This window comes from Oncorhynchus tshawytscha, linkage group LG16 (assembly GCF_018296145.1).
Source record: "Oncorhynchus tshawytscha isolate Ot180627B linkage group LG16, Otsh_v2.0, whole genome shotgun sequence".
NCBI classification, from domain to species: domain Eukaryota; kingdom Metazoa; phylum Chordata; class Actinopteri; order Salmoniformes; family Salmonidae; genus Oncorhynchus; species Oncorhynchus tshawytscha.
Window position 1 is genome coordinate 56,632,979 of NC_056444.1, and position 25,196 is coordinate 56,658,174.

Genomic DNA, 25,196 nt, shown 5'->3' on the forward strand with positions numbered 1-25,196 from the left:
TATTTTAATATCCCTTCCAGATATTTAAAATGACCATGGTTTTTCTCGAAGGAGAGTGACCATTACAGTAGTGGGAAGATGATTACAAAGAGTACAAGACAAATATTGACTTCAAGCACTGAGGGCACAACAGAGAACACCCACCACATTCTGAACCTCCGAGGTTGTGAAGGGTAGAACTATGAGTGAATACAAATGAAAGAGAATGAACATATATGTGCTCAAAGCTGTTGTTGAATTGAATGGAATATAATCTATAGGCCTGTACGCGTTTGCTTGTTGTTGCGAGACAATGGGGTCTACTTCTATGTTAGCGTAGCCTATCAAAAAATGTATCCCTACCTTGGTAGGTCTAACCATCAACTGACATTGAATTGTATTGTTTCAGTATGTATTGTTGTTGTAGGCTATATGGACCTGCTGATATATGAACATGAATATTATAATCATTTAAGAATAGGGAATTATTATAATCCGTAGGCTACAGTATGTGTCAGGAATATGTGACTGTGTTTAGGCTATATTTTGCGCAATAATGACGTCCGTCGCGCACCCCCCTTCAAGTTTTCGCGCTCGCAAAACCTCGGCTGTTTAAATGGGCCAAGTTGAGAAGCGGCGGAGAGTGCAAATCTTGTTTGGTCTGGGTCTGTGAACTTCACCGTGACTTTAACGATATAGCATACACAGGGTTAAAACACAACTATTTCAAACGTCCCATCAGTTGAATTTGTTCCACGCAAATACTTTGAAATATCTTGAAAAATAGGGAAGTTTGCAATGCTCAGATAGCCATAGGCTCTTGTTTTATGGCATATGGAAAGTATGTAAGCAAAGGAGCCTATACCTGCATCTTTTTGTACTACTTCTAATACATCAAACAAGACGTTGCATAGCCAAGTATTTTTTATTATTCAGGTAGAGACCGTCTTGCGTAATACCAGCATATTGGAAGGCACAATGACTGTAAACCTGTTAATTGCAATAAATAAAGGCAGGTAAAATAAGAGAAACCAACAGCATAACAATAGGCCTACTGTTTAGAAAATACTAAACTGAAGAGATGTGGGGAAGTGTCAATGATCATTGTGGATAACGTGATGTCCATGGCTAAGGTATGACCACTCCAACGTAGCAGGTATTAGTAGCGCAAGTCCGATTAAAAGTGGTAGGCAGGAGCGCGGGTGGTAGGCAGGAGCGCGGCGAGAACCGTCATGCGAGTGGTGAGTGGTGGAGTGTGGCGGCAGAGAGCGTGGCGACTACAGAGAGCTGGAAACTAGTGAATGGCAATCTGTCCGGGAAGTTCAACAGACCGCTGTCACAGAGCGACACCGGAGCCCTGCCTAAAACAAAGTCGCTCGTCTTCAAGTCTGGGACGGCTGACCAACTCCGAAAAGAGGACACACAAGTTGGCTCGGGCTAGCTGCTAATCACTTGTTACCGGCGCTTCGCTCCCAGTAACATGCCTGCCATCAAAAAGGAGAGACTGGATGGGGACGTATTGGCATTGGCTGCCTTCAACCAGTCCGAATACCTGGCCCCTTTAAATGACACCGCTATCACTGTGGTGACCCCGCACCCACCGCAGTACGACCATATTTTCGGACATCACCGCTTGTACTTGGGGCTCCACGACTCGGCACTGCATCACCAGCACCTTCACCATCACCCGGACGACTTAATGCTGGAGAGGTTTTCCTCCATCCCCGACTTTCAGCCGTTTTTTGAGAACGGGGAACCATGCATCGAGGTGGAGTGCGGGGAGAACAAGGCTTTACTATACATTAACAAACTGTGCCAAGGTAGTAAGGGACCCTCAATCAAATACCGGGGCGAGTGGCTCACCCCGAATGAGTTCCAGTTTGTCAGTGGAAGGGAAACCGCCAAAGATTGGAAACGAAGTATACGGCACAAAGGTAGGCAACATAAAACATTATTTTTTTTTAAGTATGTTCATTTTGAGGAGGATACCCAATTTAAGGTTTTTGTCATTGTTTGGTGAGTGGAAATTCGGTTTCCCTGGTTTGGTTCTGCGTTTCGTAGTTAAAGGGTTACTCAGCAGTACACCAACTACAGCGCGTAAGAAGAGAGATGAGAAAAGGCACATACCCTCACTGTATCTTCACAGGCAGCGACCATTCGCAAAACGGGGCGTAAGGAGTCGTGGACTAAGGTGAAAAACGTTCATATTTGAGTACAGAATTGTTTAAACATTATATGGCAGTTGATAGACGTTGCGGGTATCATTCCGTTGAGTGTTGTGTATAACAGAAGGCTAAATGGGTGTTGACATCTCAAAAGACCAGAATGATGTTAGAGACAGGGAACAAAATGTTTGACTTGAAGTTGTAGGCTATTCCTTACTCTTTTGGTTTTGGGTAGATTATGTTTGCGTTGCAACTATCCAAAATAATGATGTTATTGGCTGGCTACTATTTTGGTTTCAAAAGTTATACATTGGCTCAGACAAAACAAACGGACCAGAAGATGTTTATTCATTGATTTATTACTAGAACAATTGATATTATTGACTAACTTTGGGCCTATTTGAATAATTACCGGTTATTGCGCTGGCCGCGTGCGCACTTATTTTAGAACCTCACCTCACCCCAAGTTCTGTTGGGAGAGGGTGTTGCCCTCAGGCAAAACATGCTAGCCGGATAAAAGATAGCTTCATATCTGAGATTAGATACAATGACAATAGCCTACTGTCATGTATCTTAACACACGGGGCTCAACTAGAACTCATCGGTGAAACTAGGTCATTTAGTTTGAAAAACTGGCAATTCCAAATGTAATGTTTATGTTTGAGTTATTATTCAACAATTATCCACGTTTTGTGTTGCACAAACTGTTTTATTTATGTTTATGCGTAGACTCTGTTAACATATGTTCGCTAGACAAATATATTGTCCTATATAAGGCTCTTGAAGGTCCTGTCATTTGTAATCACCTCCATGTGTAGGTTATTACATGTCATTGATTTAAAGTTGCTGATATCAACGGGTCCTGTATAAGTATGGTTTATTTTTGTATTATAACTCGTTCTAACTCTCTCTCTCACTCTTTCTCTCTCCCAGGGAAAAGTTTAAAGACCCTTATGTCCAAAGGAATCTTACAGGTACATCCCCCAATCTGTGATTGCCCTGGGTGTCGAATTTCGTCTCCAGTGGTAAGATTATGGTTTCATCAGCATTTCAATTCTTACATCTGTTTTCCTTGCTTTATCATTGGTTTAAAACTGTATGTTGCATTGCTGATTCCAATTGTCTGTTGATGACGACTGGGCGAAAAGCTTGCTCTAAACTACATTGGTCTTAAGCAATCTGCCTTTTGTGACAGAATTTATTCAGAATAATATTGCTCTATAATGCTCAATGCTTGGGTGATTACAGCTGTGAATCTTTCTGGGTAAGTCTCTAAGAGCTTTGTACACCTGGATTGTACAATTTTAACACATTATTATTATTTTTAATTCTTCAAGCTCTGTCAAATTGGTTGTTGATTATTTTCAAGTCTTGCCATAGATTCCCAAGCCGATTTAAGTCAAAACTGTAACTTGGACACTCAGGAACATTCAATGTCGTCTTAGTTCGCAACTTAGTTAGTGTATATTTGACCTTGTGTTTTAGGTTATTGTCCTGCTAAAAGGTGAATTTGTCTCCCAGTATCTGGTGGAAAGCAAACTGAACCAGGTTATGCTCTAGGATTTTGCCTGTAGGAACTGTTCAATTTCTGTGAACCCAACTTTTAATCTCCATTGTGTAGAATTGCCTCTTAAAATATGTACAACTGCCTAGGTAAAAATTGTGACATTTCCATCACTACTTTATTTCCCTCACACACTTAATTTTTCACACGCTCTATTCTGTTTCTTTTTATCCTAAAAAACTCCCTAGTCCTTGTCGATGACAAGCATATCCATAACATGATGCAGCCAACCCCATGCTTGAAAATATGAATAGTGGTACTCAGTGATATGTTGTGTTGGATTGCCTCAAACATAATACTTTGCATTTAGGACATAAAGTTAATTTCTTTGCCACATTTTTAGCAGTTTTAATGTAGTGCCTTATTGCAAACAGGACACATGTTTTGGAATATTTTTATTCTGTACAGGCTTCCTTTTTTTCACTCTATTTAGGTTAGTATTGTGGAGTAACTACAATGTTGTTGAGCTATCCTCAGTAATCTCCTATCACAGCCATTAAACTCTGTAACTGTTTTATTAAAATCACCATTGGTCTCATGGTGAAATCCCGGAGTGGTTTCCTTCCTCTCCAGCAACTGAGTTAGGAAGGACACCTGTCTCTTTGTAGTGAATCTGTGTTTGAAATTAACTGCACGACTGAGGGACATTACAGACAATTGTATGTGTGTATGTTCATATTTTAATACAATATTTCAGAAGAATTGTAATACAAAAAATGATTATATGTGTGCTTACGTTCAACTGGTAAAAGTTGATTGCGATATTATTAAGGGGGAAAAACACCATATGAGGGTATGATGCTTGGCCTGAAGTTTTCGTTCTGTTGGTTGAGTATGCACTTCTTTCTGTCATTATTCACAGATATATACACAACATTGAAATCAACACGGGCTCAAACCACAACATGAAGCCAAGATTGAATGGCACAATTCTAGTCCAAGTTAATAAGTAATATGAATGGGTGACTAGTCAGGCTCCCTTTCGCTAGATTGATCTCATTCTCGTGGCTCTTCTGTCCATTGCTGATGTTCCTCTCCTAGCTGTTTCACTGGGCTGTGTTTTCCATGCCGTCCCCGTACATCTGAGCTAATGGCATTATGCCATGCAGGTTGTGAGGCGTCACAGGTGTGGTGTCTGCGCCAGTGTGCTGGCTTTGAGCGAACACGTCGCTGGCTCACCGTTGCCGACTCGCCGTCGCCGAATCTGTTCACACAGGTGCAGTGTGTGTGTGTGTGTGTGTGTGTGTGTGTGTGTGTGTGTGTGTGTGTGTGTGTGTGTGTGTGTGTGTGTTTTTATCACTACGGAGTGCATCTGTCATCGCTCCAAAGCTCTAATCTTGAGGGCGTAAGGGGCTTAGCGAACTACTGAGCGTGGCTACTGCTGATTTTTGTTTGTGAGGCACGCAAGGCAAAAGCGGTTTAGATAAGCAGGAAGTGTTTGAGCGATACAGGTAAACTGGTGACGTTTTTTTCACAGCCAAGAATACAGATATACGCTACTACCACATAGGGTTCACGGAAAACAAAATTATAAATGGAATCCATTGACTAAAAAGAGAGTTCGGGGAGAATTACATAAGTAGATTCGTTTTGGGGGGAATTTAACATAAAATGTTATAGTGCAGCTGAACAGTGGCACAATAAATATTGTCGGGTTGTCTGCAAATTGTCTTGCTCAAAAAAAAATGTTTGTCATTTCTACTGACAGTAAATTAACAGTCATAGAGTGACATGACTCAAGTAACTTGCCAGGAATTGGCTTTCTGAGTCCTGACACAAAAGCTTATTGTAATCGTACTGTTTATAGCAGTGTGCACACCTCTTTATTGTCAGTGCCTGTTGTTTGCTTAGCCAGAAATGGCAGGCCTTTCTCTACAGACGTGCTTGTCTGATGGCTTGTGATGGTTGGTTATATTCTATCTATTGTTTATGAGCAGTGCGGGTTCCGGTGAATTGTTTTCACAAACCAAGGCTGGGATTTCAACAGATCTGAAATTACTGCTGAAAACACATTGTAGGCTTTACTATATCTCACAAATGAACACCGTATCATCTTATTTATAGCATCCATGGCACAGCAGAAGGTAATACATTGTAGACAGCCTCCTGTTTGGCATTCAAGTAGCTGAAAGTGGCACCGGTTGAAAAGCCATGATAATGTTGGATGGTGCTGTTGTGCTGAGTGTGTCCAAACCTATAGTTTTCCCCAGTTTCGCTTTCGCTTTCTCTCTNCTCTCTCTTCTCTCTCTCTCTCTCTCTCTCTCTCTCTCTCTCTCTCTCTCTCTCTCTCTCTATCCTCTCCCTCTCTTCTCTCTCTCTCTCTCTCGGGAGGTAGAGCTAAAGAGGCTACCCTAGTGAATAACAAACGCAAGCACACAGCACAGCACATAGCGTCGGCGGGTTCATGAGAGGTATGGAGGAGAAGGGAAGGCTGCGGGGCTTGTCTGGCCTGTCTCGGCGTCTTCCGCCCCCGTGCCGCCCTCCGCCGAATGGTACACACTAGCACTCTCTCCGTGATGAGAGTGTGGCAACGACCCAGCCGCCTGGCATAGAAAATGATTTCGCACACATGTGAGATGCGCGCACACACCACACTAATACAGAGCAACTGAACATATTCACACTGTAACAATTGAGCAATTTTGAGCCATTTTCATTGTTTTGTGTTATGCTCTACCATACTAGGCCTATAATAAAGTATACTGTTTTGTTAACAGTTACTGTCACCATTGAGATATATACAGTTTTTGCATGGAAACACTGTGTGTACTGTAGATGAGACAAAAGTGATGATGCCCGAGAAGCCGGTGTTTGGAGGATATATTGGCACGGGTGTTGTTCGTCGAGGTCCGGCAAACCATGTCAATAAATCCTCCAAACACCGGTATCGAGGGCATTATCACTTTTATACAACGAGTTACCAACATACTCAAATAATGATTGAGACATTATGATAAAAAAATATATATTTTGATGAATTTATTCATACTATTTTATCCTTCCACGAGATATAGTCCCGACACAAATCTGGGGTTGCTACCCAAGCCAGCTGGTCGTTCGTTCTATCGGTTCGGTTGCTAGAGACGCGACCCAGTCTTTCAGTCTTTTTGTTCTGTATCTATGGACGTGACCCAGTGGTTCGTTGTAAATGTTCCATTGCCATACTGGCTGGCAACGTTTGTATCCCTTGCTTGCTAGCTAGCCAACTACAGCTAAATTACAGTCATGTCAAAAAGTGCAGCCAGAATAACAGCAAAGTAGATGCACTTGCATTTGTTTAAGCTGTTTTCTAGAGACATTTATTTGGAGACATCCATAACAATGAGCTAATGAGGTGCGATATAGCCTGACATAGAACATGTGCTCACTTGTCAGGACACTGTTGTTCAGAGGAGCTAGCCAACAACACAGCTAACACAATCACTTCAAACTGACCTTTTTTCAATTGACATTTCTTTGTATATGTCCATAAAAACGATGGCAGTTGATTCATGATTCGGAATGGCTGAGAAACGCTGTCTGCCTGTCTGTCTCATCCCAACACGTTCATTACTATGGGACACATGAAGATCCAATTTTAATATTGAAACAATGTTGCAAATTTCGGAGAGACAGACAGCAAAGTGTATATAAATCTCCGCTGTTGAAAACGAAATGTTAGTCTAAAAGAAATGTGAGATAATGTTTTGATGCTTTTTATAGTGGAGATTAAGTTTATAAATTGCTTGGCTGTGCTGATGAGACAGTGGATTGCGCAGTCAGATGGAACAGAGTAAATAGGCAGTTTAACGTCATAGATTTAGCCAGCGGTAATTTATGGAAAAGACACAGGCTGGAATGCGGTTTTAACCAATCAGCATTCAAGATTAGACCCACCCATTGTATAATTGACAAATCTCTGGTTTGTCTGCTTGTATTTGATATACTGAGGTTATACTGTTGAGGTAAGACATACATGAATAAAATAGAACATAAATAAAGCCAATGTTTTGCTTGTAGCTCCTGCGTTTAACTGCTCTGTAGAATTGTGCTCTTCATATACCCGGTGTGTGTGGTCGCTGTTTCAGAGAGGGTTAAGTGGTGTGTGCGTGTGCGTGTGTGTGCTCCAGGGAGAACCGGGCCTTCTGTGCTCTGTTATTCCAGCGGAACCTGCGGAGGCCAGGAGGAAAGTACACTCTCTACCTCCAGCTCGTAAAGAGCACCTCCAATCAGGGGCCTCCCCCTCTCCTGCATCCTGACCACAGAGCAAGAAAGAACAAAACATGCACATATACGCACGCACATACATACAGTGCTTTCAGAAAGTATTCAAACCCCTTGACTTATTCCACATTTTGTTGTGTTACAGCCATAATTCAAAATGTATTTAATTGATTGTTGTCTCTCACCCATCTACCCACAATACCCCCTAACGATAAAGTGAAAACTTGTTTTTAGAAATTATAATTAACGTATTAAAAATAAAATACAGAAATATCTCATTTACACAAGTATTCACACCCCTGAGTCAACACTTTGTAGAAGCACCTTTGGCAGCAATTACAGCTGTGAGTCTTTCTGGTTAAGTCTCTAAGAGCTTTCCACACCTGGATTGTGCAACATATGCCCATTATTATTTTCATAATTCTTCAAGTGCTGTCAAATTGGTTGTTGATCATTGCTCAACAACCATTTTCAGGTCTTGCCATAGATGTTCAAGTAGATTTTTGTCAAAACTGTAACTAGGCCATTCAGGAACATTCACTGTCTTCTTGGTAAGCAACTCCAGTGTCGATTTGGCCTTGTATTTTAGGTTATTGTACTGCTGAAAGGTGAATTCATCTCCCAGTGTCTGGTGGAAAGCAGACTGAACCAGGTTTTCCTGTGATTAGCTCCATTCGGTTTCTTTTTTTAATAAAAATAAAAAAAATCCCCAGTCCTTAACCATTACAAGCATACCCATAACATGATGCAGCCTCCACTATGCTTGAAAATATGTAGAGTGGTACTCAGTAATGTGTTGTATTGGATTTGCCCCAAACATAACACTTCATATTTAGGACCAAAATGTAATCACTTTGCCACATTCTTTGCAGTATTGTTTTCAGTGCCTTGTTCCAAACATGATGCATGTTTTGGAAATATTTTATTCTGTACAGGCTTCCTTTTTTCACTCTGTCAATTAGGCTAGTATTGTGGAGTAACTACAATGTCACCACAACTACAATGTCACCATTGGCCTCATGGTGAGGTTTCCTTCCTTTCCGGCAACTGAGTTAGGACAGACGCCTGTATCTTTGTAGTGACTGGGTGTGTTAATACACCATACAAAGTGTAATTTATAACTTCACCATGCTCTAAGGGATAGTCAATGTCTGCTTTTATTTGTATTTTTTACACATCTACCAATAGGTGCCCTTCTTTGCGAGTTATTGGAAAACCTCCCTTGTGGTTGAATCTGTGTTTGAAATTCACTGATCGACTGACCATACAGATAATTGTATGTGTGGGGTACAGAGATGAGGTATTCATTCAAAAATCATGTTAAATACTGTGCTTTCATGCAAATGAATATGTGATTTGTTAAGCAAATGTTTACTCCTGAACTTATTTAGGCTTGCCATAACAAAGGGGTTGACGACTTATTGACTCAAGATATTTCAGATTTTTATTTGTAATTAATTAGTAAAAATTTAGAAAAACATAATTACACTTTGACATTATGGGGTATTGTGTGTAGGCCAGTGACAAAAAAAATCTAATTGTAATCAATTATAAACTCAGGCTGTAACACAACAAAATGTGGGAAATTATGTGAATATGCAAAGATGCACACACTTGCACACACAAACGCTAGCACACACACACGCACACGTAAACACACAACCACGTAAACACACGCAGAGCCATGTTAGGGGGCTGTGGGGAGATTACTCTTTGTTATTATTATTATACATCCCTGCCTCCAACAACAGTAATTCTAGGGTGGTTGAAACTCAAAGAGCTATAGGTTCCCATTTCAAAATCTGATTTTCTGTGTGATTTTTGTTCATATTTCGATGTATTGCACATAGTAACCAAATCAAATCAAATCAAATGTTATTGGTCACATACACATGGTTATCAGACATTAATGTGAGTGTAGCGAAATGCTTGTAACCCAGTGTGACACTGCCAAGGCGTAGCAGTAGACATTCATTTGATATATGGACTAGAGTCAGTAGTTATTAGGGAGTGATCCATATTAGTGCCTTTCTTATATATAAGACAGGAAGAACAGGAAGTTACCAGTACAATACCAATATAAGTTTCTGTAGATATTTTACGAAGCACGGCGATGTTCAGTTGCAAAACGTTCTTGAACGTTGCAGATAGAAATTCCGTGAAGAGAGTCGACGTGATTCCTTATTCTACGTCGGAGAGGCATGTTTGTTCTACATAGCATATTTATATTTGAACGTTCCAAAACGTTGCATCCTGCTGAACGCACCCTTGGTTATTGCTTTGATATGGCCATTTGTTGGGGACTTTCTATTGGCTGAGTGCCACTGTGATGCTGGGGATAAGCAGGGCTGACGCTTCTGTGTCCCTGAACAGCTCACTCCCTGCAGGGGGTTGGAGTGTGTGTGTGTGCGCATGCGTTTGCACAAATGTGTGTATGTATTTGCGTGAGTGTGTTTGTGCTGTATGTGTGCAGTGTGTGTGTGCAGTGTGTGTGGGTCTCTGTGTGTGTCCCACATGGCACTAAGGCTATGCTACCATGGCAACCACAGTATCCATCTTTAGGGAAGGAGCGATGCATGGTTCAGGACTCTAGTGTGTTTCTTAGTCAATTGGCCAAATTAGAGAATAACCGAGTCTCTAATGATTTGCTTATTCCCTAGGGGCCTTGCATTTTGGGTAGCCTTAGTGTTAGCAATCAATACTAAAAGTGCAACTTATTGGCAGGCTTACAAGTACTGTAACACACTCCCTCCCTCTGTCTCACACACACACACACACACACACACACACACACACACACACACACACACACACACACACACACACACACACACACACACACACACATACACACACACACACACACATACACACACATACACAACATAGCCACTTTATAAATCTATGAATAATTCCGTCTGCAATGATCCATTATGCCAGTGAATTAGCCATTAGCAAGTGAATTAGCCATTAGCCTGTGTTAGCCTGCACTATCAGTAAGAGGCTAGATGACAGGACCAGAGATTGACAGGGAGAGTGAAGTGTCTGGCCTCGATCAGAGCCCCTATATACCTTGCCTTTCTCCTGTCTTGTCTGTGTGTGTGTGCATGTGTGTGAGTTTTTCAGTGGGACTGATGGAGTTAGCTAAATAAGGTGGACTGCTTGTCTCTCAGTTGTTTGCAGTTGATGATGACAAAGCCAGCAGAGATATTTATGGAACTTCTCTCTCCTCCCAGTATGTGTACAGACGTCTGACCTCATATGATGGCATAGTGGTTGAGTGTTCTCTTCCTCTCTCTGTGGGGCCTATTCACTGACGCCACACTCTTAGAAAAAAGGGTTTCAAAAGGGTTCTTCGGCTGTCCCCATAGGAGAACACTTTTTGGTTCCAGGTAGAACCCTTTTTGGTTCCATGTAGAACCGCCTGGGGAAAGGGTTCTACATGGAACCCAATAGGATTCTACCTGGAACCATAAAGGGTTCATCAAATGTTTCTCTTATGGGGACAGCCGAAGAACCCTTTTAGGTTCTAGATAGCACCTTGTTTTCCAAGAGTGTTGTCACTCAACTCAGTGTTTCACACATGCTACAGTATGCAGAGTAGTGTCATTGAATGAAAGATATATGCTATAATGCTATAAATACAGGTTTGCATACATTTGTTTTGATACAAAAATACAGACATTGGGGCGGATATGAAGCATTCTCAGACATATATTTTTGTTTTATTCTGCAAAACTCAACCTTGCTGCACTCGGCTTTCTCTCTATCTCTCTTAGACACCCCCTCCCTGCCTCTCTCTCTCCCTATGATTTTGTCTGGCGAAAGAATGGCAGAGTGGTTACCTGGCTGAAGTTATTGCACGGCTGCCTTGGCGGGCCTATCCAAACACAAGAGAGAGGCGCTGGCACACCTGGTTGCACCGCCACTAACCTCCCACCACCGCCCCTTCTCCCCCTCGCTGCCTCTCGCCCTCCTAAAACCCCTTCCCTCCCTCCCACTCGTCCCTCGTCCTGCTCCACTGGGCCGCAACCGCCCGTTCAGCTCAGCGTGTGAGGGCCGAGGGGTGGGGGCAGAGAGAGGAAAGGGAGGACGGTGTGTGTGTGAGGGAGGTGACGGGGGATAGGGTGTTTGGTTGCATGCCTGTCCCTCCCACAGTGCTTTCTTCCCCCCAAAATATTATTCTGGACATGAAAAACCAAGTGTTGCCTTGCCACTACGTACCCCCCTCCACAAACACACGCTTTTATCACACAGTCTTTTCCACTATTAAATATAGTCCGCGACTAAGCATTTATAAATGTGCCGTATGTACAATATGGTGAAAAGGAGGTTGTATGATTTGTGGGAGGGGTTGTATGATTTGTGGGAGGGGTTGTATGATTTGAAATCCCTCCCTCATAGGGTGTCTCTAATGTAGCTTCTAAAGTCTGTAACGTACCTTCAGAATTGTAGCTTACTTTAGTGAGTGGGTGAGTAAGACAGAGTGGAGGTCAACATAAACAGAAAAAGGAGTTAAGTGCACACAAACACATTTGTTTGGCTCATTTTTTCACTGGACCTATGTGAGCGTGGCAATGACTGCCCTTTCCTCCTTCCCCTCCTCTCTCTCTCTTTCTCTCTCGCTCTCTCGTTCTCTCTCCCTCAACCCCCTGTCATCTCCTAACCACCCCTCCCCCTCTGCCAGTCCTTGCTCCAAGTCCCCCCCCTGCCACACACACACACACACACACACACACACACACACACACACACACACACACACACACACACACACACACACACACACACACACACACACACACACACACGCACACGCACACACGCTGAGAGGTAACGGCAGACAGGCGCGTGACTCATTAGGCATTCATCCCCCAGGGAGAACGCTGGGGGGGCGCGTGCGAGAGAGAGAGAGAGAGACCGCTGCAGCTGCAGGAATGTCGCGGGCGGCTACCACTGTGTGTGTGTGTGTGTGTGTGTGTGTGTGCGTGCGTGCATGCTGGTTTGAGCCAGTGGCAGGGCACAGCACCTTTTAGGAAATAAGGCAGGGAGAAAAAAACCCCATTAATACCCTTTTCCACAGAGTCTACATTTAAGGTCTGGAATTAGCTTAGTAAAAAAATACAACATTACTGTTTGCCCACATTGTTTGGCATTAAATATAGGCTGGGGTTTTGATAAAACAACAACAATAACAACAGGATCTTTCTGTAGTTTTAGAACAGTTATTCTCTCCTTTTATGAATGTATACAGCCTATGTTACTAAAGAGACTGGTGTGTGTGTGTGTGTGTGTGTGTGTGTGTGTGTGTGTGTGTGTGTGTGTGTGTGTGTGTGTGTGTGTGTGTGTGGTGCGGCGGTGGATAGCCAACGCCAGCATGCAGTTAAACACACACTGGTCAGATAAGTGGTTTTCGTGAAATTACAAAAGCTTTTTGTCACAAATTCCAGCCACAGTTCTTGTATATGATACTCCTACTTTGTTGAAGTCTAAACCTGTGTGTTTGTGGGTGCGTGTGTCTGTCTGTCGGTGTGCACGCGAATGTGTGTGTGTGTTGTTTATGTGTGATGTGAAATACAGATTTCTTGGCTGGAGGACTTGGACCGTCAGACAGAATGTGTAGGAGGGGAAATTCATAGAGGTGCTTTTAGTGTATTGTTTATGAAATACTTGTTTCCATGGCCGACAGAGGGTTGACCACACAGTAAAGCCGCCTTGAGTGTGTGCGTGTCCTTAAAATAAATACAAATGTAGTTGTTTCAACTCATTTTTCCAGAGCCTTTTTTTTGTTTGTTTACTAAAGTTTTCGGTCCAAGTGAAACTCGAACTAAAACAAATTAGTTGGCACAAAATGAGCTCCAACTTGAAAAAACGAGGCAATAATTCAGTCAGCTTAAAAATATTTTTCTCAACTTGTTTTTTGTGTTTTTCTCAACTCGTCTCATATGTTTATTCACTAGGAATTATTATCTGGGCATCTTACCGAAAAAAAAAGTCAGTGGAACTCGTTACACACAGTGATTTTAACATACAATGTTTTCAATTTACATACTGTATTTGACGCACATGATTACATTGTGCATGTTCAGTTGTACAGTAATTATTACTCAACATGTTCTCACCTGGGAGTTGAACTCACAGCATTCCGATCTTCCTGCTATGCCACCATGTCTGGTGGATGAACACATGAGACAACGTGAGCAAACACAATTTTAAGTTGACTGGGCCAACACTTTTTTTAGGTAACACTTTGACTGAAAAGTTGAGTAAGCAAAAAAGTCTGTGGAACCAGTTACATATTAATAATAATTACTTGAAACAATTAGCTCCTTTTTTTTTTACAGTGTGTTTGTGTGTGTGTGTGTGTGTGTGTGTGTTGACATATATGTATATACATGTGTGTATTCACTACCACTTCTCCTGTTGATGTGTGCGTTTTTGTGTGTGTGTGTTTATTATGATTGTGTCTTTTTTTTACACTCCTACGTGGACTGCCAGGGGTGTGTTTTGTTTCATGTTTTGTTTTAGAGGGCCCTCCTCCGCGATGCGGAAGTGTTGCCGGAAACAGTGGGAGCCCACCCCCAGTTATGCGTCAGTGCTGCTAAAGAAAGGATAGGGGGTTTCCATGGCGGTATGTCAGGGCCACGTGGGTGGTTGTCTACACACGAAGCCACAATCTCTGTGCTTCTTCCTAGGCAGAATATTCCAGTAGACCAGCACACGATGTCTGCTAAGTAAAACCCCTCTTTACATGCAGGAACAGGTGTGGTATGTGTGTCCATGAACAAACAGGTGTGTGTGTGTATGTATGTGTGAGAGAGCGTGTGTGAGTTCACAAGACAGGTGTTGTGTGTATAGGCGTGTGTGCGTATATGACAGGTGTGTGTCTGTCTTATAGTGAGAGAAATCCAGAGAGAGAGCATACTCCATACCTCTAGTCCAAGTAGCGAAGTCAGAGGAAGTCGAGCGGGAATAGGAGAAAACTCCTCCACTGTCCTCGCGCGGTTGAGAAGAACTTATACAAAGGTACTGCTCTTCACAGATCTGCCTGTGGAAAGAAGAAAGGAAAAATACTCTTTCGGTAAGACAGAAAAAATATATATTTTTTGTTGTTGCAGAACTATGTGGCCCTGCTCATCCTGAGGGATGTTTTCATCTTTATCCTCCCTTTTCCCCCCTCACTCGTTTTAATGTCTGCCACTTGAGAGCCTCCAGAGGGGCTGCACCTGTTTGCCTCTTGGCGAGGCGCCCCTCTGCCCCAGCCTGCCACTCATGTCTTCGCCCCTTGTGGGATGGAGGGAGAGGGGGGTGTTGCATGTGGTGGAAGGGATAGCTGGAGGGCTCGGAGGCGCCCGGGAGAGTAGAGTTGAGATGTAGGAACTGAGAGAGCGAGAGGGAGGGAGAAAGAAAGAGCGACAGAGGGATGGAGAGAGAGGGTGGGGATAGAGAGAGCTAGAGTGTTTCAAAGCTATGTCCACTCTCTCTGTGTTTATCTGTATTGCCTTTTCTCCTTTCACTCAAATTCAATTATCTCTTTCTTTCCTCCTATTCTGTTTCTCTCCCCCTCTTTCCTCCCATTCTGCCCCTCTCTCTTTCTCCCCCCACCCCCAATATTTATCTCAATAGAGCCATGTTAATCTGCAGTGACCTCTTCAGGTCACATTAAAGGTCACCCAGCTTCACTCCCAGAACCCCTCAGGGCCACACTCCTTCTTTCCTTTCACTCCGCTCATTAGAGCTTTGTGGCCCAAAAGCGCTGACCACACCAAGCATAATCATTTCCTGTTCTCCCTTTGCATGACCCACTTATCACTTAGGACTCTGGCTATGGTAAACAATGGTTGTTTAGGCAATCCCCCTATTATGGTTTCTGTGGTAAATTTGATAAGTATGTCTGCGTTGGGGTATAATGTAAGTTGAAGCATATTCTGTGTCATTACTCGCATCTATAGTTACAAGAAATATCATATAGTAGGCCTATATACGTGTCAGCGGTGTCTCAGCCAGAACATGAAGCCTATTCTTCAGGAAAAGCATATGATTTTGGAGAGTAGTTTTTCCCTTGTTTCCTGTATGTGGTCTATCCTACTTTTAGTCAGTTGAGCACATTTCAGTGGGCTTGTGCACCAGTAATGGCTTGCTTTTTCAAGCACATTGCGAGGACCGTTGATCTCACGTGTCAGGTTTCCCATTTCAAATACCAAAAGATAGTTTTGGGGTGGAGTTTTCCTTTAAAATAGTACATTTATCGCTCCCCCCCATCCCCCTTGAAAAGTAAATACTCATTGACACCCATATTAGATAGCAATAAATGACTTTCTTATCCTTTGATATCATCTTACTTTAATCAGTCTAATCGTGGTGTCTTTTTTAAGGTGTTCATTTTTCTTTGGTAGTTTTGTTTCATGAATAGCCTCCATATTTGTACTTAATAATAACAATGATAATTTTGGAATAAGTTATTGGAATATTCCGGTCATACAAATGACCAATAAAGCTGTTATGTTCAGCTATGGAGCTTGAGCCCATGTGGTACTTTCTGCGTTCTTAGTATTGCCTCTGAATAATGCTAGATACTGTTCAGAAAATTGTACGTATTGTAGAACGAATTAATCTCACATAATGATCACTCCTAGTATAAATATATGCTATTGCGACCGTGACAGCAGCAACATTGATTTCTGTGTATGACTGATGGGGAATATTATGGTGTCCGCTGCACACCAAGTCAGGTGTTTAGAGTGGAGGAGTGCTTCGAATGCTAGCTACTAGCATCTTAGCACGTGCTTATTGTTAGCATATTAAGCACGTGCTTAGTGTTAGCATGCTAGCATGTGGTTAGTGTTAGCATGTTTATCACATGCTTAATGTTAGCATGTTAGCACGTGCATGCTGTTAGCATCAAACTGGAAACCGCATCTCTAAGAGCACCTTTTTCCCGTAGAACCGCGGGCGTTTGGCAGAGAAGCGCACCATCCCCCTGCCCCCCAACCGTGTGCCCAAGAGGGAGCTCTCCTCCGTCTTTAGCAGTGACGACAGCGAGGGCAGCGACCGCGCCAGCGGAGACCATGCCCACATCAAGCAGGAGGATGAGCTGCATTACAGTATCATGAGAAAGAGGTAAGGTCTGGAAGAACTCCTGTGTCTGAATGATATTGGGATATACAAATAACTCATCACCTATGATCTGTCCATACTCATTCCCAACCTGTCTCAATTCATTGCTTTAAGCTTGGTGCTTACAGGAAGTGTTGTGTTGACATGCAAGTGTTTTCTTGCTTATCTTCCTTGCTCAGTCTACAGTGCAATCTTTGAGTCACTGAAACACTTCCCACCGCTGTGCAGTATTTTGGTCTTCATCGAGTTGAATATGCGTAATAACCCTCTATAATACTAATAATGCCCTAAGGTACAGGATAAAGTGAGTGCAATAAAATAACTAACGTTCTCCTAAATTTGAGCTGTACCCCCATTTGCCCTCAGAACAGCCTCAATTCGTCGGGTCATGATGGACTCAAGGTGTGGAAAGCGTTCCACAGGTATACCTAATGTTTTGTACACTCAGTGCATACAAATAGCCGCATGATAAGCCCAAACCCCAGAAATAACTAAAGAACCAGCCCCTTCTGATGGTGGATGGAGATTGTGCGGTCTTTTATATGACACCGCTTAGGGTAAAGGAGGGCTTGAAGACAGGAAAATACAGCATTGAGACAGGAACGAGCTGACGCTTATGAGAGCATGATGTTGCTTTGCTGCTACTGCTGTTGTCAGTATTGTCCAAATACAGTATGAGAAATATACTTATATCAAGCTGTCTCTTCTAACACTTCTTGTCCTGAAAATCTCAAAGACTGAATACCTTTGCCATAAACTGTGTTTCAGACATCAGTACCACAGGAGCTTCAGATAATAGTCAGAAAGTCATCTCAAACAGACGTTATGGGTAGTTTCACCTCAGTGGGGATTTTTCCTGGTTCCAAAGCTGTACATCACTCTCTTTTCAACTAATGCCATGACCGGGTAGAAAATGAGCAGATAATCCAGTCTGTTACAGTACGCCAGTTGTGCTATTGCACTAGTTTCTCAGCATTTGGAATAATCTCAATAATCTCATACATAATAGGGAAATAAATGTCACAGCTATTCTTTTTTTTAATCCTTTATTTTATGTTTAATTTCATAATATAGGCGGTAGGGATTAGTAGTAGCATTGTTGTTTTTAGTATTGTTTAGTATTGGTGCCAGGTGTCAGTTGGATAATGTTGATGGTTATAGGCATTTGGCTACAATATTTGTGTAATGAAATTTACATCGGATACCTTGTTTTACAAATGACTGTTTACTGTATACAAGGAAGTCTTGATGTGTTTGCATTAGGTGAAATAAGATTTGAAGAGCTGGGAATGGAACAAAAATTGTATATTTTTGGATGCAACTGTTTCAATCTCAAAGTGACAGATAATACGTTGAATACGTTGAAGCACGTTGTTGTGAACGTGGATCAAAGACCAACAAGGAACTTTTCAAAGCTGAAATGTTCCTTAGATGTGGGTGAGGGAGTAGTTATGAGCCTAATATTGGGTAATGGCGGATGGTGTTTGGCAGTTCAATTAGATTTGGGTTGTCATCGCACACTCACTGTAGGCCACTCACTCAAATGCACACACGTGCACACCCACTCGCTCACCCGAACAAACACACACACACACACACACACACACACACACACACACAAACACACACACACACACACACACACACACACACACACACACACACACACACACACACACACACACACACACACACACACAAACACGCACGCACACACACGCACACACACACACACACACACACACACACAAACACACACACACACACACACACACACACAGTCATGTTTTTGGGGAAGTCACCCCATTAAGATGAACCAAATGAGCGTGTAGTGGGGTAATATTTTATACATACACATATTATATACACTTCACCTGCAACCCATAATAAGACTATGCAGTTAATGAAGTCCATTAAATTCATTATCTGACTCCATAAAAATGATTTAGCAATATGCAAGAGACTATAGCTGAGCTACAGTAATAGAAAAGGTCAAGCAAGAACTAAGAATTGTCTATATCAAAAGCAAATAATTAATTAACATTAATAATAGTAAAATGAACGGATTCACATACATTCCAGTCATTTAGCAGATCTACTTATGCAGAGCAAATAGGGTGAAGTGCCCAAGGGCACATCGATAGATGTTTCACCTAGTCGGAATGGGACCTATCGGTTACTGGCCCAACACTCTTAACTGCTAGGCTACCTGCCTCCCTGTACAATACAAAAGCTTACATTACAAAGCATTACAAGGCATTATTCTAGGCCTGATCAGAGAGGAAGAGAGAGATCATAGCCTGAAGAGAGGTCATGCTCCAAGAGTTCCTAAGGAGGAGAGCGAGAAAGAAAGAGACACAGTATATGTGACCGACCGGCTCGATCCGGTCTTATGTAGCAACATGTGTTTTTTACATTGAATAAAAGTAGACTCAGAGCTAGAAAAGTGTATGTCATACACTACAGTTCAGGAACAAGGGGAAAGTAATTCTGCTTTGAAAGTTGATAAACTTGTAACCTCACTTTTGTAAAAATGGCCCTTGAATGTTTTGGTACACCAACTGGGAGAGCTCTTCTTTGTACACATGTTCATGAAATACAGTATATTGTAATCAACCACAGACACACCCGGCTAACACGATGGGTCAGGGAATCATCTGGTATTTTCGACATGTAGTTAGCTAAACAATTAACCTAATGGTGTTTTAGGACAACTGGGATCTTGGAAAAATATGAGATCAAATCATGACGTCAGTGATCTTCAGGTCGGAAAGTCGGGTCTCTAGAAAGAGGTCTGACTTCCCGAGTTGGAATTCCGAGTTGGAGGACCGTTCAAAACTATTTTTCCCCGTCGGAGCTCGTTTTCTTGAACGCACTGAAGTCTGAGATTTCTGAGTACCCAGTTCTAAGTTCAGTTGTTTTGAATGCGGAAATAGTCCCAACCCATACTACTAACAATTCAAAATGATTGTCATAGCTAGCCACCATGCATGTTAGCTAGCAAGCCAGCGAACTAATGTTAGCTAGCTAACAGTATGCTTTCATTTGCAATGAAAATAACTTTCTGACATCTAGAATTTCTTACCCGTATACATGGATGAACGCTTCTCTCTCTCTGTCACGAATGCCATGGTTGCCCTTAGTTTGAAGATGTAATCCGCAGACAGGTGTTCTATACAACAGCCTTCAGTGTGTTCTCTTTTCTCAAATCCCTCATGGCACGATCATCCTCCAGAAGTGACGAACAGTAGCAACACTTTTGCAGTTCTTCATGATATCTTTAAAAAAAGCAGAGGTAGAAAGGATTATCCACACATACTGAGCAGCTCATGTTATAGACAGAAGCATGTCCAGTCCATCCATTATCTCAGCTAATAATGGCTAGCGGGAAGCTTCCTGTCTTTTTCTGTGGCTAAACCAACTACCTCTTAATTTAACAATTTCATTTGTGTTTACAGATGGCATACACATTGGAATTAAGGTTCTAAAAAACACATTTTGAAAAAAATTAATTACGTTCAAATGCCTTTCCTGTGAAGTAGTGACGTGCAATATATGCCTATTTTCCTGAAAAGGCTCACATATCTCACCACCACAGGTGAGGTGACATACTCCACTTTTGTGTGTACTATGCTAGTCAAATAGAATCAAAGGAATTGGGAATAAAAATCTCCCCAAACCCTGTTTTTAACTTTTATCCACGTAAAATGTTTTTTTTTGTGCATGCAAATATGAGGAACACAAAGAGATTTGTATCTTTTGTTGTCAGCCAAGCTTGTCAGAAATGTTAATAGTATCTGCTCGTTGACTTCCTCAGTGAAACTCATTTTAACGCTCACTGCATGAGAAGCGACTTGTGCAATCTCATTGAAGGAGAGGATGTTGCTGTTGCTGCCTTCTCGAGACTGGTGTGTGACATGGAGGACAGCACAGCAACTGTAAAGCTTTAAATGGATCCACTAACCTCATTAAAGAGGCTTATTTCCCCCACTGACACATGCGCCGCTCGCGTGTTAAGATGATAATGAATTTAAAGAACACTTATGACTAATATGTCAGGCTTTTACCCTTTAAAAGGCGGCGGACTCACTGGAGCCACAGCTCCGATCTGTCCCGGGCATCCTTCTCGGCCCTACTTTATTCCAAATGCAATGGGTCTGAGCGAAATGGATAATGGGATGTCCAATCAAGGAAATCTGATTTCTATTGACCACAGGCCCAGTAAGTGAGTCGTAGAGGGGTCTTAACAAATTGGATTTGGTCAATGGATGGTGAAAAATACAGGATGCTGTCCATACGTGTGAGTGTGTCTATTCTCTACCTCATGTATTCTCTACCTCACACATCATCAGGATTCTCGCTAACATTGTGTCACATCGCACTTGGGTACATCCTGCAACATATTCAGTTGTGATAATCATACTATGTTATTCTCATCTTGATGCAGAAAAATACCTGATTAAATTGAAAAACATTGCGGTATGGTCCACTTGTATATCAATTTAGGGTTTCATCAGGAGTTTGCTGTTTTTGTGACCTCCCTTGCTAAGTTGCATCGTCAAGGTTAAAAGAATATTAAAGTGAAATACCTTCGACCTATAGACCATTTAACGTTCATTCATATTTTCCTTGCAAAATTACAAAAATATTTGAAACAATCAGATATTGACCTAGCACTTTTTAAATGGTTTGGATGTTACCGCGTGGACGTGCTATAACACAGAGGAATAGGCTCTTGGATCAGGCTAAGGTACTGTGGCTACGTAGTAACAGGATTTCCTAGTTGTCAGAAAGGTCTTCGGAGGTGTTGACATCCTTGAAGAGGACTTGTCAAGTTCATTAGAGAGCTCTATATCTTTTAACCGGATTAATGTTAATGGCCATCGGCTTTACAGGTGATTAGTTCAGTAGGCCCACCAGAACAGTGCGGAGAACTGCGCATCGTTCCTGCTGAGTAAGCAAAGAGTGCCCAAGCCACTTTAGAACCCAGGAAAACCCCCTGAGGCTTGATTGAACCGGGGGAACCCACTCAATGATTAATGGTCCAACCCGGCGCATCTGGAACAAAGGTTAAATGTCTTCGATGCGTGGGGTAGTCCCTCTCTCCCTTAACTCAAACTGCAAAGACACAACCAGAGAATAGGGAGGAGACACGATCCTGATAAGAAAACAAATACCATAGAAACAGAAGCTTCCAATACAGCGAGACAAAGGTGTTTGATGATTAGTCAGATATTCAATCGGTTTTTTTCTTCTTGCATGGAGTGGCTTGCAAGTGTATTGAGGCAATCGGTAATCACATTCGTCACTAAATATTTGACGGTGGTAGCTTAGTTGTCTTATACCCAAGGGAAAACAAAGCCTACCTGAGTATTGTTTGAGTTGGACGTCGTGTAGATAACAAGGTTTTGACTCCAAAATGCTGAGGGAGAGGGTTAACTAAATTCCACCTGCTGACGTTGGGCTTTTAGGTGGCACCCTCTGGAGAAAAAAGCCACACAACACATACGTCTATAGCCCTGGAAATCTCACTAAGTCGTGCGTAATGTTTTTCTATTTCATATATACAACGATACAGTTATTCCTATTTCAAAAGCAAAATGTTTCCCCCATTTCTTATTGAAGGGAAAAGAGCAGTATTATTTGTGTAATATAAATGTCTAAGGAGATTACATGGGAGGAAATGGGAGGAGGGAGGCTGTCATGAGGGTGGTGGTGGCAGGCCCTTCCGCAGGGGGACAAAGAGAGAGAGGTAATTGTACAAAGCTGCCATACCCATTTCCACCAGGCATAGCCTTCCGCGAACTGCCGGATGCTAACATAGCCACCACAACATTGCGCTGTGACTCTGTGTAGGTGGAACTAGTTTCCTGCAAGGTGTCCAGGCCCTCTCTGGATAGCAGAGCTAATTTTTCATGTGCAAGGTGCTAGAGGTTGAACCTCTACTAGCATAACGATAACTGACAAGGCTGGTATGTACTGAAGTGGAATTTATTCACTGTGTAAATTAGAATGTTGTCTTATGTCATTTTTTAGTATTGTAGAAAGAGAAAATGTAATTGTGGTGAATTGATTTATGCAGGTGCAACAATAATGCTCGCTGAGGGATAAACCTCAGATCCGCAAAGATAAAGTTTGTTGGAGGTAGCATTCCATAAAACCAGTAGGTAAGAATGAAAGATGTGTGTTTACAGTTGTGTAGTGGGGGAATTGGTAGACATAGGTATGAGCCCTATACTCAGTTATAGCATTGTCTTAGAATTGTCCAGACAGTTTTCTTAAGTTTCATTTTTTAGTCCATGAATATAGGTTGGCCTGTGTCTGCTCCTCTCCTTATAGACAGCAATTTGCTCCTAAAACAAAAGCTATGAATATTGTAATAGTACTGTATTGTTCATGCTGACATTGAATCGCGTATGACATACGTACAGCTAACAAATGCTTAGGGTTAACCTTTTTCTTACTCCTTTGAAGTTTTCCTCTTATGGTGTTCTTGGTGAATTGTGTCTAAGGTTAAAGCCAGCAAGGGGACATTGTGGCGACAGAAGAATTCCTGAAAAAGGCTTTCACCGAAAGCACTAATTAGTGAACATCAAGTTTTTTCAAGCTTCCTGGAGAAAGGCTGAAGACTTATTTGCTCCTTTCACACCGCTTCTCCATGGCAACAGGGTTCCAACAATCCAATGACAGATTAGGAAGTGTTTGTAACAAGAACAGAGTTTTCCCTGTCTCTCCATTTAACCATATAGAGGGTAGTACCTTAAACAGGGGGCTGTTCAAAAACGCTGTTTGATTATGTACTATAGGAAACCTACTCTTGTGCTTTTTTTTAGGGTTTAAAGTCCTAAAGAATCTTGTTCTGTTTTGAATCTATGTCCCTGTTTTGAAGAATTGTTTAATTGAATCCCAAATTATCATGGTCATTGGACTCGTACATTTACTTTGTAAAACGTAATATCGCCTCTGCACAAAGCGACAACTCGGTCTATAGTTAATATTAGATAATAGATCATAATCGAAACAACATCTGATATCACATAGGACCTTTGGGAGAATATTTGTTTTGATCAATGATTCAACATACATCTACTTCAATAAACATTGAGATTAGATTCAGACACCATTTTCTGGCTCAGTTTAACCTAGGTAGAAAACCACACCAAGCCTCCACATGGCAGACTCTTTTATTTCATTGTACTTTCCTCTCTCTCTGCAGCCTTATCGACCCCACATCAGCTTCTGTAAGGAACAACAGGGAAAGCCCAAGAGATATCCTGGCCTGTTGTTATTTATTTATGGATCTATTTCTGGGTTCATTTATGACTCCCTCTTCTTGCTCTGCCACAGTTGCAGACTGTCTTTCCATCCAAATGTGAGCGCTATACAAACACAAGTCTTTGTCTGAAAACAAAACATACTCTTTGTCGAAATCCATGTTTCTGCATTAAGCCTAAGTTTCTTTCACAATTGTTCGGTTTTTTTCCCTCTCAAGAAAACATCATATTTACATTCGGAGAATGAGGATAATTCAGCAGTGGTTATTAAAGCGGTCTCCTTTTGAACTCTCCCTTTGTATTGGCATGAGCCTATATCACATGGTAATATTTAAGAGTGAGTCAGGGCTGGCTTGAGTAAGGGCTGTGGATCACCTGCAGTTGCAGGTTGGAGCTGGCTGTGTGGTCTGTTTGTTGTCTTGAGGTTGGAGGAGGAGGGTGGGCGCTGCAGTAGCAGCATACCTGCAGGCACCAGCTGTTCCAAGCAAGCTGTCTTCTCTCCGGGTGTGTTCCAAATGTCACCCTATTCCCTATAGAGTGCACTACATTTGACTAAAGTGCTCTAGTAGTGCACTACAGTATATAGGGAATAGGGTGCTATTTTGAATGCAAGCTGCCTCTCTCTACACCTGCGTGACAACTCCTCTGCCCCACCATGGCAGCTGTGCGCGTTCCCCTTCCACCCCCACCCCCCCAATACCCCTGTCTGTCAATGCGGTCTCAGTCGTGGTGTCAGACATGGCATCGGGGTGCCCAGACTGCCAACCCGTGCCAGCCAGTGCCAGCTCACACTATGCCCTCCAGCTTTGTCACCTCGGCTCCTCTTTGACAATGTCACAGCGTGGCACCGTGGGGGTCACCCTCCGCTATTCTGGTCCCATGCCAGGAGAAGAT

At 42.3% G+C, this 25,196-nt stretch overlaps 1 protein-coding gene across 6 annotated transcripts in view; it reads left to right on the forward strand.

Annotated features, from left to right (window-relative positions):
• Positions 1-1,036: 1,036 nt before the first annotated feature.
• LOC112215975 (sterile alpha motif domain-containing protein 11) overlaps positions 1,037-25,196 on the forward strand; it is an 89,316-nt gene continuing 65,156 nt past the window's right edge. Inside the window, exons 1-3 of one of the 6 annotated variants that reach the window (XM_042299397.1) lie at positions 1,037-1,913; positions 3,078-3,169; positions 16,856-17,031. In XM_042299397.1, coding sequence (XP_042155331.1) covers positions 1,460-1,913; positions 3,078-3,169; positions 16,856-17,031 — 722 coding nt within the window. In that variant the 5' untranslated portion in view covers positions 1,037-1,459. Of the gene's footprint in view, positions 1,914-2,060; positions 2,171-3,077; positions 3,170-4,750; positions 4,925-16,855; positions 17,032-25,196 lie in introns of those variants that run through there. The other 5 variants (XM_042299396.1, XM_042299395.1, XM_042299399.1 and 2 more) reach the window with 5 other exon arrangements.